Source organism: Hippoglossus hippoglossus, chromosome 24, assembly GCF_009819705.1.
Source record: "Hippoglossus hippoglossus isolate fHipHip1 chromosome 24, fHipHip1.pri, whole genome shotgun sequence".
NCBI classification, from domain to species: Eukaryota; Metazoa; Chordata; class Actinopteri; order Pleuronectiformes; family Pleuronectidae; genus Hippoglossus; species Hippoglossus hippoglossus.
Window position 1 is genome coordinate 3,807,096 of NC_047174.1, and position 17,747 is coordinate 3,824,842.

A 17,747-nucleotide genomic window follows, 5' to 3' on the forward strand; every position below is an offset into this window, starting at 1 on the left:
ACACACACACACACACACACACACAGTGATACAGTCAGGACACTGTGGCCTGTCTCCCTGCCTCAGTCTGCCCACAGTGCCAGCTGCAGCCCACTGTCCGCCAGGACGTGCCAGCTCGATATGCTGTAAGGGCCGTGTTTGGTGTGTGTGTGCGCATGTATGTGTGTGTGCGTGTGTGTGCATGTGTGTGTGTGTGTGTTTAAAGGGACGAGGGGCTTAGCCTAAAATCCTGTCACCCAGCTGCCTCCGCTGTCAGATGGTCCCAAAGACCCACATCAACAGATGTACCGAGCAGCCACAGGGAGCAGAGCACACACAAAATACAAATACCGTCTCTCCGTCAGTCAGACTGTGAGTGTGCGCACGGAGAACACACACGTGCTCGGCTTCAGCACGTTCACAGACACCGAGCAGTCACGGCTTCTCCGTACTTTCCCCCCGACGAATGCATTCGGCCATTTTGCCTTCAGTAGCGAAGCACTCGGTGTTTACAAATGCGGCGCTCTGAGATGTCCTTGGCTCTCGTCTTGGCTGTTGTAAGGAGCCACTTTTGGAATCTGGTGTCAGTTTACTGATGCAGTCTGGGATGGCAAGGGGGTGGGGGGGGTGTGGGGGCGGGGGGTATTGATAGGCTGAAAAGGCAAACAGGCAACTTGGCATCACTAAAACCTCGAATACCAAGACATGATGATGGTACACATTAATTCAGACATGAAGCATTTCTGCAAAAGCAAAACACAATACTCCGATATGAAAGAAGTGCATTTGGCACCTGCCTCCACCGAGGCCCCACAATCAGGTGTCACCAAATTTCCCACCCTCATCGATATCAGTCCTCGAAGCAACATCTTAAATCAACATCTTTGTATTGTTTCAACTATTATTTACTTCTTGCTTACTCCTGCTAGCGAATAGCAATGAAAACCTCCTCAGCAGAGATAATAAGGCCCGGACAAGATTCTTCCATCATCCACATATAAATATACCCATAACCATTATTAGCTCCATCTCTCTCTCTCCCCCTGCGACTCCTCCACTTCCACAAAACTGTGTAAGTCGATCCGGCCTTTCCGAACAACACGCGCTCCCATTAGCCCCAGCCACGGGCACCCATGGGAGTCGTGGGGGGGGGGTGGTGGTTGTGCCACCCCGCCCCCCACTCCGCCCAGCATCATAACATTACTCATGAAACATTCACATCTTGATGTGACCAGGACGATCAGGCCAGCTTCTCATTGGTGGAGACCGGATCGGCCCAGAACAGGAGATGAGGTTCTATTGGTGTGTGTGTGTGCGTGAGCCGGAGCGATGGCAGCACGGCGAGGAGGCTGGCGAGGAGATGGGAGCGGTCGATCGGCCCACGTGCACGAGGGCAAGTGCTGCAGGGTTTCAGACCTCTGCTGCTGCAAATGACGTTAGAGGTTGAAGCTTCATCTTATTTGAAGAGTGAACACAGGAAAGTTTCTGAGCAGAGTTAACATGTTTACAGCAGTGAGCTAAATGTATTATTTATATATATATATATAATAAAAGTGATAGGTTGGGTTCTTTGTCAATTCTCTCTCCGCCACTTTGATATTACACAGTCATCGGATCCACTTTTTGAAGACATATTGATGAGTGCAGCTTTAAGGCCTGGTGTCATTTACTAGTTAACACTACAGAGAATCTACTTCGTCTTTTGAGTTTTTAGGACTGTCCTGCTGTAATATACAGAGTTTTATATATATTTGTTTTCTATATATTGTTGTATATTTCTATTTCTTTATATTCTTTCACCCAAGTACTGCATGCTACTCATGTAATGTCTTCTGCTGCTGGAACATTGCATATTTGCCCATTGCGGGACTAATAAAGGACTTCTTATCTTATCTTAAAATAACGTCTATGTAATGTTATACTCATTATGATCCATAGATACATTAGTAACTATGTTAATTATAGGAGATCCGTACTTCCTTTAGTTTAGACGGCCTTCGTCATTTTATCTCTTTTCTTATTCTGACCATGACATAAAACATCCTCTCAACTTGTAGTTTTTTGTGCCTAAACTTGACCGAACCAGGAACGTTCCACAACCATGTGCTTATCCTTGTTACCATGGCGATAAAGATCCTGCTGCACCACGACAACTGAATGAAGTGAGGTGGTCGAAAGCTCCGGCACAGACACATGAACCTTTATCAAACCAAATATTACAAGCGTGATGAAGATGTGTCAAAACTGCTTTAATAAATAACTGGGATGATTATTTAGAACAATTAAACATCCACTAAAAGAATGGAAACTTGTTTTTTTTTCTCGCTTTGTACAAAATTAACTTACGTCCCTTGAAGAATAAAAAGTATACAATATGCATTATTCAGCTTTTTAACACCAGTAGTGATGCATCTTTAATTCTTTATTTTGCAGTGTCCCATGTACAGAAAAAACGATGGCGTTTTGAGACAAAGACGTGATATGAAAAGGGGTAAAAAATTTGTGATTTAGAACTGAGTTGGTAACTTAAAAAAAAAAGAAAATACAACATTTGCATTGTTTGCAAAATGAAATTCAACCATCAGCAAATATCGTTCCCTTCATTGACGCCTTTAAACCAAACATGAGGCTAAATGCATGATGTCCACATTTGACCGACTGACGTCCAACACTCGTGACGCTCAAGAGTCACGAGTGTTGGACTGTTTCATTTTAAACTTTTTAAATCCTCCATCAGTGTTTTATTCCAGAGATCTCATGATAGTGAAGTGAGAGCATTTGACTCAGGCGAATAAAACACGCCACAATACACCACACAACTTTTTAAAGAATTACTTTTTCCTTAATAAAGAAAAACAAACCAACAACATAAAAAAGATGACCGTTGATTACACAAATAATGCGTCACTCGTTACATTAAGGCACCTGCAACTGGAGGGTTTGTGACGGGTTTAGAAATGGCTGGAAATGTTTGCAGGGAAAAGAACTTCAAGGCTTTTTTTTTTTTTAACGCTGCCTATTAAAGCAAATCCTGCTCCTGAACAACCACAAGGAACCGATAAAGTAAAAAAAATGACTTGAGCATCAAAGGCTGAATGTTTTCAGAGGAAAAGAAACCAAAGGGAAATAGCAGTATTTTTGCCCTTATCATGTTTATTCTATGAAATGAGTGTCAATATGAATCCAAAGAACCATCAATTATTTATTGCATTAACTAAAAAGCAGTAAAAGAAAACTGTTGACGGGGTCACAAAAAAGAAAACGCATCCCAAAATAACAAACCATTTATAAACCCTTCATAAATTCCTTCATCGGTGGTACCTCAGTGTAAAGGTTCTTTACTGTGGGACTGGATATGAAGTGTTATAAAACCTGCCTATTTTCGACTGGCATAAATAAAAGGAATGGCATTGTAGAAAAAATAAAAATAATATTAATTATAATAATAATAATAACAATAATAATAATAAAAATGTGTGACTTGTCTTTAAGTTACTTATTTCAAATATACACAGCGACTCCTTTAGTATTTACACATATGTACAGAGTATTCATTTCTGTTTTGATCAAATACCTTGAATGGCGTTGCTGTGAAATTGAACTCTCTAAATGTACACTTATATCCCTTTGAGATTTGAGAACGAGGAGGTCAAACTGGGCAGCGCGACTCGGAGCCTCGACACAGCTCTTAGAAAGGCACTTGCTACCAACTCAAATACTGCAGAAAATCCTCAAACGGAGCTTTCAGCCGAGACGACTGAGAGACGGGAGCAAAACAAAAACAATGGAAGGCCACATAGTAGGCACTGGGGTTTCTGTCCCCTCTCCCCTCCAGGCCAAGTGTTTTGGTAAGGCTGGCGCATGACGGCCACAGGTGGATCAGTGGGCGAAGCCGGACAGAGACTGGAAGTTTTCCTCTGTTGCTGTGACGTCAACAGTACATTTCCCTCTAAACTCTTCCTTTACCGTCCCTTTTAAACGTGTGTCTGAACCCACAGACACTGAACAGGAGGCCGCTGACAATTCAACTAAATCATAATCTGTAAACAAACAAAAAAAAAAAAAACTTTATACAAGTTATTTTTTTCTCCTTTTTCTTGATTCATCATTTCTTAAATGGTACAAATCCATAAAACAAAAATTGCAGAGAGCTTCTTTTGCCTCACGAAAAAACCGTTAACATTTCAGCTCCTTCTGTACATAATTAAAGAAAATTAAGCGAACAGAAGCAAAAAAGGTTGTTCACTGTGCTCTAGCCTCCTGAATCAAAAATCGTTTCAGGTGACAGTGACGAAAACATCGAAACAAAGAATGGCTTATTAAAACAAAAAGCCTCTTTTCTCTCCAAAAGTAGTCTGAAAATAAGAAGAGCTGCTGCCTTGCAGCTTCTCTCGCGTGCACATTGCGAGTCCTTGGTTTGAATGTCTTATACACAGTGGTCTCTTCGGCCTTTCTGACCAGTCAAGACGGCACTGACATTTTTCCAGCGGTTGTCTTTGGGGCTGTAGCCTGGGGTCCGGTGAGGCGCTTTGAGGGATGAACTGGAGCTGTGCAGGGTACAGAGCACTCCCCCACTGGACTGCACTGCAGCCTTAGAGTACTTATAAACTGGCTGCTTCCCCGCCTCCGCTCCACCACACTCCTCCTCGAGCTCAAGCTCGCCCTCCGTCTCCTCCTCCTCCTCCCCTTCATCACACGTCCGATAGGAAGGACCCATGAGCTTTCTGCGCTCCTGCTCAGCCTCCCTGTTGCTCTCCTTCAGCTGCTGCTGCTGCGGCTGAGCACGACCCACGACTATCCGGAGCGGCTCCCACTGGTTGTTCACGTTGTCGTCTGAAGCAGATCGCGTGTTCCTCTCGCGTTCTTTTCTCCGCTTGCGTGTCCACCAAACGCATACGATGATGCAGAAGAGGCAGAGCAGGCAGAAGACGACACAGAGTAAAGGCACCAGGTAGTCTGTCAACACAAAGAGGAAAATTAAAGAACACTGCAGAGAAATCAGTGGATTAATCAGGAACCAAAAAGGGGCCCGTGACAAACCCTTGTGGGACACCTTTGTTAATTATTACTCACCCACTGAGGGGGGCATGACCTGCGTTTCCACTTTGACCTCAGTGACAGCCAGCATTATACTGCTGTTGTGTCGCCTCGACAAGGTGCCTTCTATGGCGCTGGCAACCTTCTGGATCATACTGAGGTCCTGTAGATCTTCAGGCTGGAAAGACTTGAGAAACAAACCAGAGAACACATAAGAGATTAGCCACAGTAACCAGGAACAAGCCTCTTTTTATTCTCTTATTCACTGCAATGTGTCAAAAGAGTCCAAAGTGTGCATGATTAGGTCACGTATTAAGAGTCTAAATAGTAAAAAGTCACCCCGAACAAAATTGAGTCACAAAGGAAGCAGTCACTGAAAGTTGAATAAAAGAACAAGTTCATTCGTTTTCTTCTATCTTGAGAAAAAGAGTGAAATTAAACCTGTTTTCTAGAATTTCAAACTGTAAACTGACTTTGTCCATTTTACCCACACCTCCAGCAAACTGACCGACACAACAGGTTGTGTGAGCAATTGTAGGCTTGACTGTCTTGTAGCAAAGAGCAGCAGTTGTTTTGGGTATTTGGGGGCTCAACTAACTAAATGTGTGCCAGCCAGCACCGGGCAAAGGAGCTAATGACCTCCAACACAGCTGAAATGTGGTGGTTTGAATGATAACGCACAAAGTAAAACTTAAACAATGTACATTCACTTACTATCGCCACCTTTACAGCGTCCTGGTTGGAATGAAAGACGTCACAGAGCAGGAGGAGCGCGTGGTCCTTCGCCAAACTCCGGAGGCTCGAAAGATACCTCAGCTCGTAGCAGATATTCTCCACAGTTGTTCCCTGCACATGCAAACAAACGCACACTGATCAGCACCACAAAAAAAACCCCACACAACTTGAATATCAGGACGGAGCATCTGAACACAGGAAACATCCTTAGACATGACTCACTGGTGGTGCTTTGTCTCTGTTGAAAACAAGTGTTATGCGGACACAGCTGTTGTCCAAATGCCCGCTGTTCGGCTGGCACTTGGTGGTGACTTGTGGGGGCGAGGGTCCGGCAATGGCGCAAACCCCCCACTGGTGGCAAGGGGGGGAGAAGCAAGTGAGGTAGCTGTGCTTTAAACACTCCCGTCCAGCAGGGCAGGACTGCTGCTGACCCGACGGCTGGAGCAGGCACGGGCGACGACCACACAGCACCTGGCGACACAGGATCAGAATGTGACCACACAAAGCATATTTCTATTGCCCTGCATGTTACGAGCATCATAACAACCAGCTAATGTTAGTTATATCTCATTTGTGGTCCCTAATGGGCAGTTTGTGGATTTTTTATCCCTGAGCACAGTCATTGGTGGTTTGTTTGACTGGATTAGAGAAAACCGAGTTAGTAAAGAACAGCAGATATTTAATTGCGGCCGTGTTACCTTTGTACAGTCCACTTTGCCGTTGATGCAGTGACAGTTGTTGCACTCCTCCTCCCAGCGGCTGCCATGTGGAAACTGCAGCCCGGCGTAGTGACAGGTCTTCCCAATACCAATGACTAAACACACAGACACAGAGACACATGTTTACAGTCACTAAAGTGTCTCAATGATCTGAATACAAACTTTGAGGACATTAACTATAAGACGAGCGAGTTATGTCTTGAATTGTTAAATTATATAAAAGCTGTTTACACTCTTGACATCTGGCTCCTGTCCTGCCGAGCGGACAGATGCACCGGAAGCCGTTGATCTCGTCCACACACGTGGCTCCGTAGGCACAGGGTGAAGACTGGCACTCGTTGATGTCTGTGAAGGGAAGAGAACGTCGCCTTTAGGATGGACAACGGACACTTACTGTTTAAGAGCAACGGCTGAATCTGCCCCGAATCTTCAGGAAATGTTTAGATTCTAGAAGCTTTGTGGGTTAAGACTATTTATTTAAACGTTGCCAGTTATCCCCCTCGTCTGTGGAGCAGTTTAACGTCAGGACTTCTCCGCTCTCTCAAAAAAACAGTTTTTAGCTAAATTACCAACAAATTACAGCGGCGTTTCAAATGCTAGCATGACAGGGACCTAACCACTTCCAACGACCCCCTGCTGGTTGCGTAGGTTTATGACATGCGGGCAGTTCAACCACACATTCAAGATTGGCCGATGCGGTCTCAAGAAAAACTGCAAAAATGTGGAAAAAAAAGGCACAAAATAAACTAAATTTAATGGAGCTCGTGACCCATTTTGTCAATCAACTCATTGATTTATTTTATGAGCCCCTGGGTCAAGACCAACAACAGCCTGGGCAAAATAAAAACCCCATAAAATGTCATATGAGGATCAAGGGGTAAATAGTGCCCATGTTTAATCATCAACCTCTCTGTTATTAGACCGGCTCTTTGAAGGATGACGAATCGATTGTGCCGTCCGACCAACAATCTTTTGAGAAGCCGACCATTGTCACCCAGATTTCACATGAGCACGGTCCGGGCGAATACTCAGATTCAAGCCTGACAGCAAAGGTGAACGCTATCCGGCCCCAAACAAAGGAGCAGAGAAGAAGAATTTCGGGGTCACTGGGTAATTTGTCCTCGATGTGTGTTTGTGTGACTGTGCGAGTATGGAGGAGGGACGACCTCTGACCCGCGAGGCGTTTAAGGACCAAGAAAAAGGGAGAGGGCGGCGCCCCGGTCCTGCATTTAGGTGTCAATGTGTCCATCTCCTCCTCGTCCTCCCTTTTCCTTGGTTCCTTCCTCGATCCATCTATCCATCCTCCTCCTCACCACCACACTTGGTGCCATGACTACTTCAGGGAGTTGGGGGGTTGGTTGTATATTTGCATATAGCTCCATGTTGTCACTACTCACTGATTCTGCAGTCGGGTCCGGCGAAACCAGGAGCGCACTCGCACCGGAACCAGTTGACTCCGTCTACGCAGATACCGCCATTGTAACTGTGAGAGAAAAGGAAATTTAAAAAAAAGCGATTAGACGAGACTGCACAAGAGCCACATCCTCTCCTGCTGCAACAAAGCCACATCGTGTGTGTGTGTGTGTGTGTGTGTGTGTGTGTGTGTGTGTGTGTGTGGATGGGGGGGGGGTCACGCGGCTCAATTCAACTCATCAATACCAGCCTCCACCTTTCAGATGCTAATAGGCGTGTCCAGTCCCTCCCCTCCTCTCATCCTGCCTCTCCTCCAGTCCTCCTCAAAGCACCCCCCCCCCAGGTCGCACGGGAAGAATGGGACACGTACCCCCCCCTCCTCCTCCTCCCTGACATTCCTCCCCCCACCTGCACTCACTATACAGCCGACCCCAAAATCTCTCTCTCTCTCCGTCCTATTCAGCATACAAGCCCCCCCCCTCCTCTCTTTGAGGCTTGATTTAAGCACAACTTCCACAGCTTTTAGCCCTTCACCCCTCCTTCATGCAGGGGCTGAGTGAAGTGTGGAGACGACGGAGGCAAGAAGATGGATTTTTGGGGGGGGGTGGGGGGGTGGTACTTACCATGGATGAGGGTTGCAGTCGTTTGTATCTGTGGAAGACAAGAAATACAAAAAATGCTCAGTCAGACAATTTTCTTTTTCATTTGATACAGAAAATCCAGGAGAACACAATTAACTGTTTGTTAAGTTCCCTCTGTATAGATTTTTCATAAATATAAAATATTTTCTAATATTCGTCAAGCACCAATGAGCTAGTGGGATATTTTATGACATTTGAGCATCTGTCTTATCTCTTTCTGTTTGTTTGAGAACCGTTCAACTTATCAGCTTCACACTTATTAATAAACTTAAGACAACCAGCTCTGTAGCAGCAGCAGCATCTGGGACTCAATCAATATAAATTACATAATACATATACATATAAATCAATGAAGAAAGAAATGGCCTTCATGTCATTTATAAAACCTATTTTAACTGCACTACAAAGGGGATTGACCATAACTCTTAAATGCCACTTCTGTTTGCAGCCTTGGAAGAATCATACACCTCCTCAAATCGTTAATAAGCACAATGCAGCTGTAAAGAACTGTGATGTTTGTGTTAGTTATGTGTGAAAGGAACTGACTCTGGCCACAGGTGGGTCCTTCCCAGCCGTCCTTGCAGATGCAGGTGAAGGTGTCTCCTCCTCCCACGCAGGTTCCACTGTTGGAACAAGGGCTGGAGGCGCATGTGCTGTTCTTGGCTGTGGGAGGACAGAGGACAGAGGATGAGGATCAGATGGATTAAAAACGTACTTTATGGTTTGATAACACGTCATCCCGAAAGCCTCACCTGTGTTGCAGGTGTTCCCCCCCCACCCGGGTGGACACGCGCAGCGGAAGGCATCTCCGTGGTCGTAGCAGGTGCCTCCATTACTGCAGGTGGTGGCGTCGCATTGGCTCTCGCCTGGCGGGGGAAACAAACACTCAGATCACAGGCTGCACCTTAGACTGCTTATAAAGAGAGGAGATGTAAGAAAGGTGGCAGGACTGCCTCCTCCATGTAAGTGGATGGGACATCAAGGGATTCATTTGGTTTTAATTCATTATTTGATGCAATAGAAACAGGTGAATCCACAAGATGGCAGTTCTTTATTTACGATCTATTGTACCAACACCCCGACACCATTTACTTTTAGTGGCCTCGGTAACAGAGGAGATTTCCTGTGATCCAACATGTCGAGGTCACGCTTCAGTTGTCAAAACATACAGAGACGTAGCATGTTGGAGTTTGGGGCCCACGGCAAAGTACGAACATAAACACGCACGTTAACACGGAGTGGACATAACTCACGGGAATGGCAGGTCTTGCCCTTCCAGTTGTCGGCACACTCGCAGTAGAAGTCGTTCACCAGGTCGACGCAGCGGCCGCCGTTCTTGCAGGGGTTGTGTCGGCACTCGTTGACGTCTGACGGCGAAGGGAGACGCACACGGTTAGAATATTACCACTCTTTTATTTAGGGAACAGAGCAGAGCAGGGACCGCACGCACCACACGGTCGGTGAACGAATCATGTACTCACTGTGGTCGCAGAGTCGACCCTCCCAGCCGTCAGGACAGAAGCACTGGAAGGAGTTCACCCCGTCGATGCAGGTTCCTCCGTTTCCACAGGGGCTGTCGATGCAGTCGTTAATGTCTAGAGGAGTAAAAGGGAAAGACAGAAAAATTTAACTTTTTGTCACATTTCAACCTTATAATAAGAATAAAAGCCCATAAACAATTATTTACAACACACTGTAATGCAGTTGTAGGCAAATAAGATCATTATATCAGGTCTGTGATTGTACTTTATATCAGTAGATATGTTTAAAGCTACTTTACACTGGGAAAATGTAATGAAAACAGTTAATATAATAATCACAAACACTTTAAAATCCTTGTATCTGCGCACAAAACATGATAATGTTAGAGTTAATCTCTTATAGATTTAAAAATAACTTAAAATGACTAAGAAAAGAGCACATTTCAGTAAAAGACAAGAAAAATTTGAGTTTTAAGTTCAGATGTTGGTCTGATGTTAAACTGGAGGTCAAAATCTCGTCGTACTCTCGTGGCAGTACATGCCGCTGAAGCCCGGGTCGCAGACGCAGGTGAAGTTGCCCCCTGGTTGGCTGAGGCATCGGCCTCGCGGACCGCAGACGTTGGAGGAGATGTGCCGCACTCCGGCCGAGTCGTTGGTCGCTACGGCAACGGTGCAGCTGTCAATCGCTGTGAGGAGGAAAAGACACGGATGGGGTTTCAATACTTCTCTTTAACATAAAGCAGTAGTTTAGGATTCTGCGCAGGTTTCCCCCGTCACCTTGACACGGGACGGTCTTGCAGTTCACTTTGAGCCGCTCGCAGGTTTTTCCCTCGTAGCCCTCTGGACACGCGCAGTAGTAGTCCTGATAGATGCTGTGACACTGAGCCTCGTTCTCACAAGGGTTCGGATCACAGGCGTCAGAGGGGGACCAGCTGGGGATCTGTGGAAACCACGAAGAGACGATATTCAAATACAATTCCAAATTGTGAGTGATTACTTAGACAATTAAGCAAGTGAAGCCAAATGAGTGTTGGAGAAAGAAGAGCTAAAGTCTGTGTAGGTGAGCGGCTTAGCTGGGCTCAAGCCACCGCCGCCGCTGGGGAACAAAACGAAAGAGCAGAGTAAGCTTCAGAAACATTCCCTAAGCTCATCAAGGGGATCCACGCTTTTGGTTTCACATCTTCGTCGTCCTGCGTAATCTCGAAAGATTATTCTGAGACAGACGCCTCGAGGAGGAGAAGGGGAAAGAGAAAGTGAGCAGGCGAGAGGACGACAACCCACCGCGAGGGCAAATATTGACTCTAGTCCGACGTCACGCGGAGAGAATATAATAAAGATAAATCATCGCTCGTACCACCACGACACAAAGAACTGATCTGGAGGCCACGGTGACATATTTTGTCTTTTCCAACGTGCCGCAATAGAGAGGTCAGAGTGAAACCCTCTCAGTTCATGTAAACAGGAGCTTACAGGGTGTAAACTGTGGGGTGCACCCCGTCACCATTTAAGGTGCTGAACCGGGGAGTCGGAGGAGAACAACAGTCTGAGGTCTCGGTTTATTTTACCCCGACTGTCAGAGAAAGTTATTACTTATTCTTTACCACTGGTGTGTGTGTGTGTGTGTGTGTGTGTGTGTGTGTGTGGTCTGAGGATCTTCTCTGAGGACAAGTGTCTATAAACATTCACTCACGGGTCACAGTGACATTTTGAACAGTAGCAAGAGAGAAATCTTAGAATGTACATTTGTGACTGACCACAATTATACGTTATACTTCCTTGCTGTGTTTGCACAATGTATAAACTATATATATATAATGATTATATTGTGATAGTTAATGACACCGTTTTATTGGCCAATCCTATATGGTCATAAAGGATTCATCAAAATTAAAACCTTGACTTGATGGTGGCTCTGAATGACATGAAAGTCTGAACCAGATTTGACAGGACAACATAGGAAAGCAGAGCAGGAATGTGCACCGTGCCATCGCAGACATCAGAGGTCTGTAGTACGCGGGCAGAGCTCCAGCATCACCTCATTCAGGGAGGCTCATATTTATAGTGGAGATGCTAAATCAGGATTGGCTCCTGACCAGCAATGTCCTCCATTCAGGGCCCAGGAGACGCGGTGAAGTGTCGCTTTCCTTCGCTGCTAACCTACTTTAAAACTTCAAACACACGCCTCGAATGTAGAAAGGCTGCAGCGGGGACACTGGCATGTAACGTCTGTGTCAAAGAACACATTTGATTTACAACGGACGCTCGCAGCAAAATAAATAAATCAGCATTACGCAAGTATTTGGCACATTGAGTTTACCATTGACAGTTGGCTCGGAGGACGGGGTCAGAACGGCTACTGCATTTACACGCTATTACAAGTTTCCAAAAGCCAAGTGGCTGTCAAGGAACTATTAATACTTTTCACCTTAGCAGCTGTATTGTATTTTTAAATTGTTCTGGGGTAGTATACCCCCCCCCCCCCCCCCCACTGCAGATTTCTGATGATAGCATGAAGCCCTGTGGTGTGAGATTATTCCACAAACAACACAACCTGCTGCATTTCATATAAACTGAGGTGCTTTGTTTTTACTAAATGATTAACGGGTTTCAAAACATGTGACTGAGACGTGTTTGAGGAGGAAGAGGAGGAAGAAGAGGGGGAACTGGGCAAGTCTTAAGGAGGCATTGATTTACAATGAGAGCCAATTGATCAAGATATCAAATGTTTAAATTTCATCCATCTGCTTTAGGAGCTGAGAAATAAAAGATTTTGTGAACGTTGGTAATTCTGTCAGCTCATCAGAAAAAACCCTCATGTTTTACTGACATGTTTTCAAACAACATGTTGGTTTCACAGTGTGTTTTTCTTCTGTGGAAACTGAGAGCAAAGCAGGAATCCAACTCACAACCTCACCCTTACTGTATATCATCATGATGTTTTGGTTTGGATTCCCACAGTCAACCACAGTAAACATTTTCTACATGTCTAATGTGTCGCTGCTTTAATCCCATTACCGCCGCCGCCTCATATACTCTCCCTGCATCTCTCGCTCTTTAATGCTGGGACACGTGGAACCCGAGACCCACCTCACACAGCTGTCCTGCAAACTCGGGCGGGCATTCGCACACGAAGCCGTCCAACACCGCGTGGCACTGGCCGTCGTTCTGGCACGGAGCGCTGTCGCATTTGTTCCTCTGGATTTCACAGTGAGCGCCTGCGAAGCCTGGAGGACACTGGCAGTGGTTACCCTGAGGAAACAGACAGAAAGGTCAAGGGTCAAAGGGCGGAACTATTTATGCTTGAATCATATTGAAGTTAAAAATGAAATCAGCCGCACCTTGCACGTCGCTCCATTCTGGCACCGACCGTGGCAACCGCTGACTTCTGAGGAGGACGCCAACATTTTACATTAATTTAAATTGTCCCCCCAAAAAAAAAAGACAAACATTTTCACGTGGGAATTAAAAAGAAGGCCCACGTGATCACCTCGTTAATCATTAGGTGAACTCTACAAAGTGGGAGGTGCACAGATTAAGTCAAAGTTTGGAAAGGAAACAACTAGTGAGGCCAGACAGATCCTGTAGAGTGGACCTGTGCATGCAGTGGATCCAGAGAGAGAAACTGTTCATGCAGGTTTCAGACGTCAGCGTCGGAGCTTTGGTTTCCCAAGAAATGAACTGGTTACAACATGTGGGTGAGGGGGGGGTGGGGGGGAAGTGACACACGCATGTTGTGTGTCCAGGAAGAGTGAGGAAGGGGGAGTGGTCAGTTGAGAAAGAGCCAGAGGAAGAGGATGAAGTGATTCTGAGGAAGAAATACTGACTGATGTCACAGTTTTGTCCAGACCATCCCGGAAAACAGTTGCAGAGATATCCGCCAATCAAATTTTTGCAAGCGTGAGCGTTCTTGCAGGGACTTTCTGCGCACTCATTCCTATCTGTGAAGGCAGGAAGTAGAGGGAGACCCAGTCCGTCAGTAGAAACCAGCCGAGGGAGGCAAGACGGGAAAACGCAGACTTTACAGCCTCAAGAACACAAAAATGAAATAAAGGGAAGGTGCCATGGTTGGAATCCTTTACCCCATGTATGTTATTATATACTGCAATACTAATATATACGCATAGTTCTGTAGTTACTAGAAAAATCACTAAGATAACACAGTACGACAGTGTGAGGATAATGTCTTCCTCTACATTTTTTATTCATACAGTACAATATGAATGGATATGACTAAAGAGCCTCAGAGACCAAACAGTAATTTCACTCAACACCTCTAATGGTTTTCCAGAAAAACACAATCAGCTGCAGTTACCGGCGGTGAGTCACCAGAACGCCGACCGTGCTGCCTCTACTCGGTAAACTCGAGTGAACATGAATGGTCGTTTATTCTGATACGCGGCTAAAACACTCGATTTCATTTCTGTCTGTGACAAACATATCGGTGTGGAGCAAACCAAAGAAAAGCACTGCTGCTTAAATATTCAAATGGTTGAGGGGGTAGTGGATTGGTAAGGGGTGGGGGTGGGGGGTAGCTCCGCGGGGAGTCCTGCTGTGTTCACACACACACACACACACACACACACACACACACACACACACACACACACACACACACACACACACACACACACACACACACACACACACACACACACACACACACACACACACACACACACACACACACACACACACACACACACCTGTCCTCTCTCTCTCTCTCTCTCTGTGTGAAACCCAACACTCCACACAAACACACACACACACCAATCGCCAGGTAAGACAGGAGGCCAATAGCTGCCCGTAAACCGAGATCTGAGCTGGTAAGATGACACTGAACTCTTGGGATCTCTTTCCTATCTCCACCCACACACACCCACCAACTTTGTTTACCGGTCCTAATCCATTTCCTGGCTCGGTGCTGGTCACGTCCGCCTGCTGGGATGTGAGCGACATAGAAACGAGCTCCGCCGCCAGTGACTAACAAACCGCCGAATATAGACGCACTAGTAGCTGGTAAAGTCATTGAGAAAAAAAACAACCACACAAACACACAGACACACACACTCACACTCTGAGCTGTGGGGTGTTGCCGGCTCATCCAGGACATTTAAAATGTGCACTGAGGCCGTGGGGCTCAGGTCGCTGGTTTGCAGTTTTAATCCCAAAATACAGTTAATCCAGGACAGTGAGTGAGGCTGTCTGCTGCGCCTCGGGGGAATTTACTGGTTTTAAGAACAAGCGAACTGTCGTGTGCGTCCACACGCGGACTGAACACTCACCGATCTGGCAGGTCTGTCCTTCCCACTGCGGCGGGCACACACACTTGAAGCCGTCCTCCCCATCGATGCAGGTTCCCCCTTGAGCACAAGGGCTGGACGCACACTCGTCCAAATCTGAGAAAACACAACATGTCGAATGTTACGAACATGAACACAATGATGCAGAAGCGGAGGGTGAAGAAAGAGAGGAGAAGACTGGAAGGGGCGAGGCGACTCACTGTTGGCGCAGGTCGGACCCTCCCAACCTGGCAGACACTGGCACTCGAACTCCGTGGCAACCTCGTGGCACGTGCCACCGTTGGCGCAGGGGTCGGAGACACAGGCGTGTTCGGCTGAAAGAAAAAGAGGAGGAGGACACGGTCAAAATAAAACAGGACTCATGTATTCATCTTCTTCATTTTCTGTCATTATTTTGATATTAACTTTCCTGCAACTTTCAAATTACTACAAGAATCATCCTCAAACAGCCGAGCAGGTTCTAGTGTGATTCCCCCCCCCACTCACCTATCTGACAGGTCTGGCCGGAGTAGCCCTGTGGACAGGAGCAGTGGTACACGTCCGGCTCGGTGTTCAGGCAGGTTCCTCCGTTGATGCAAGGATGGTGGCGACCGCAGTAATTCAGATCTGGAGGAGACCAGGAGAGAGACGATGCATTTAAAACACAGATTAGTATCATGACTGAATTGTAAATTTAAATATGCAGCTTTTTTCTGCACACTTATTTATGGAGATACAGGATGTGACGATGTGTTTAACATTCAATAAACTGAAGTGACCGTGTATTCTGCCCAAAAACATGTGGGTTTGATCGTGAGTGGTGATTTTAAATCCACTAAAAAGTACAATTGTATTAAAATGCATAGTTTCCCTCATTAGCCAGGTAACATGCACCCTGTATAATAAATGAAAACTGTTAAAACAAACTTATTTTGCTGTACGAGCGTCTTTTTAAATAGTGCACCTTGGGACGAGAGATAAAATATAAACTCCTGCATCTACACTTTTAAAAAAACTAGGAGAAAACTTCCAGCGTCAGCAGCAACTGCATCTTCGGACTAATTGGATCGAGCCTGTGAGACGGCTCTTTGCTCGTTCCACCATTTATCCGGTCGGTAGCCGGAGGATCCCAGGAAGCTTGTCAGACTCGACCACTTTGCTGCACTGCATTATGACGGAGGTTCAGTACAGAGGTGTTCACACTAAGAAGTAACAGTACTTCTACCTCTGTTCCTTCGTTATCTGCAGTTTCTTTCCACGCCACGTACAGAGTAAGCTCCCCTATCGGACTCCTGCACGCCATCCTTAGGCTGAGGGCCAGGTCACAGTAAAAGGCTGGTAAATAAATGAGCAGGGATCTGTCTCCACTCGGGATCTTAGGACCCGTTCTCATCCCCTGAAGAGCCCTCGGTGACGAAGGGTGGGGGGGGGATCGAGTGTCTGCTGCTGCTCGGATCACACGGGCAGTAAAACTATCCAGCTGCAGAACCCAGACCTCATATGAAGGTCTCCCACTCATACATATTAATGATGAGGCCGGTTTTTTACATCTAAAATACATTTTCTATAAACACATCAAACTCTATGGAAGAGGCTCGGTGACGACTTTCAGTTTAAAACAAAAGTGGAGGTAACAAATTCTCACAATTGAGAAGCAGCAAAGAAGAAAAGTTTGTTGTTTCTATGGAAAAATGGCAATTAATCGATAATCAAATACTGTTTAATTAATGTAAGTCCACTACTTGATTATTTAACTAACTTATACTCTGAGAGTTCATCCCTGGCCATGTTTAAGAAAGTGGAAAAATAAATATATCAGCTTCAAAATCTGACGGGTTCTTTCTTGGGTCCAGTCCTCTACTAGATTGAATGGAATTCAGTTCTGTAGTTTGTAATCCTGCTGCATTACTGTTACAGTATTTTCAGTGATGACAAATTGCCTCATCTCGGCTCCGAGTCGCTCGTGACTCATCGAGTACAGACAACTGTAGCTGGAGGGGACGAGCAGGATGAAGGTGAAGACTGTGCCAGCGTCTTCTTTTACCTTATGAAACCACATTAAATCTGATAGATCCACATTTTCATTTGGATCTGCACCAAATTGCACAAACTCATAGATATCAGGCACATTAATGTGTCAGATTTCTTTCATCGAGATCCAGGACTTACTCCCTGGGAGATCTGGCAAAATCCCTGGATCTGCCTCAAACTTTTTAAGGGTTCTTCCTTCGCCCCATCCCTCCACCAAGTCTCATGGAAATAAGTTCAGTAGTTTGTGTGACCCTCGGACAGAACTTTTTCATACCTTTGTCACACAGCAGGCCGCCCCAGTTCCTCTCACAGCTGCACTGCCAGGGCAGGTTGCAGGTCCCGTGGACGCATCCAGGATACAGCTCACATTCATCACAGAATTGGCCCTGCCAGCCGTAGTTACAGCTGTCAAACACAGATTCCAAAACATCA

The 17,747-nt window shown here is 45.8% G+C and overlaps 1 protein-coding gene across 2 annotated transcripts in view; it reads right to left on the reverse strand.

Annotated features, from left to right (window-relative positions):
- Positions 1–3,168: 3,168 nt before the first annotated feature.
- The window catches only part of jag2b (jagged canonical Notch ligand 2b), a 38,611-nt gene continuing 24,032 nt past the window's right edge, over positions 3,169–17,747 (reverse strand). Inside the window, exons 6-26 of one of the 2 annotated variants that reach the window (XM_034579590.1) lie at positions 17,590–17,720; positions 15,792–15,911; positions 15,506–15,619; positions 15,288–15,401; positions 13,830–13,943; positions 13,344–13,390; positions 13,093–13,254; positions 10,783–10,945; positions 10,530–10,691; positions 10,006–10,119; positions 9,778–9,891; positions 9,277–9,390; positions 9,071–9,187; positions 8,507–8,534; positions 7,868–7,953; positions 6,702–6,815; positions 6,450–6,565; positions 5,974–6,222; positions 5,731–5,862; positions 5,053–5,203; positions 3,169–4,935 (exon numbers count right to left, since the gene is read on the reverse strand). In XM_034579590.1, coding sequence (XP_034435481.1) covers positions 4,406–4,935; positions 5,053–5,203; positions 5,731–5,862; positions 5,974–6,222; positions 6,450–6,565; positions 6,702–6,815; positions 7,868–7,953; positions 8,507–8,534; positions 9,071–9,187; positions 9,277–9,390; positions 9,778–9,891; positions 10,006–10,119; positions 10,530–10,691; positions 10,783–10,945; positions 13,093–13,254; positions 13,344–13,390; positions 13,830–13,943; positions 15,288–15,401; positions 15,506–15,619; positions 15,792–15,911; positions 17,590–17,720 — 2,992 coding nt within the window. In that variant the 3' untranslated portion in view covers positions 3,169–4,405. The remainder of the gene's footprint in view (positions 4,936–5,052; positions 5,204–5,730; positions 5,863–5,973; positions 6,223–6,449; positions 6,566–6,701; positions 6,816–7,867; positions 7,954–8,506; positions 8,535–9,070; positions 9,188–9,276; positions 9,391–9,777; positions 9,892–10,005; positions 10,120–10,529; positions 10,692–10,782; positions 10,946–13,092; positions 13,255–13,343; positions 13,391–13,829; positions 13,944–15,287; positions 15,402–15,505; positions 15,620–15,791; positions 15,912–17,589; positions 17,721–17,747) is intronic. The other variant, XM_034579591.1, reaches the window with a different exon arrangement.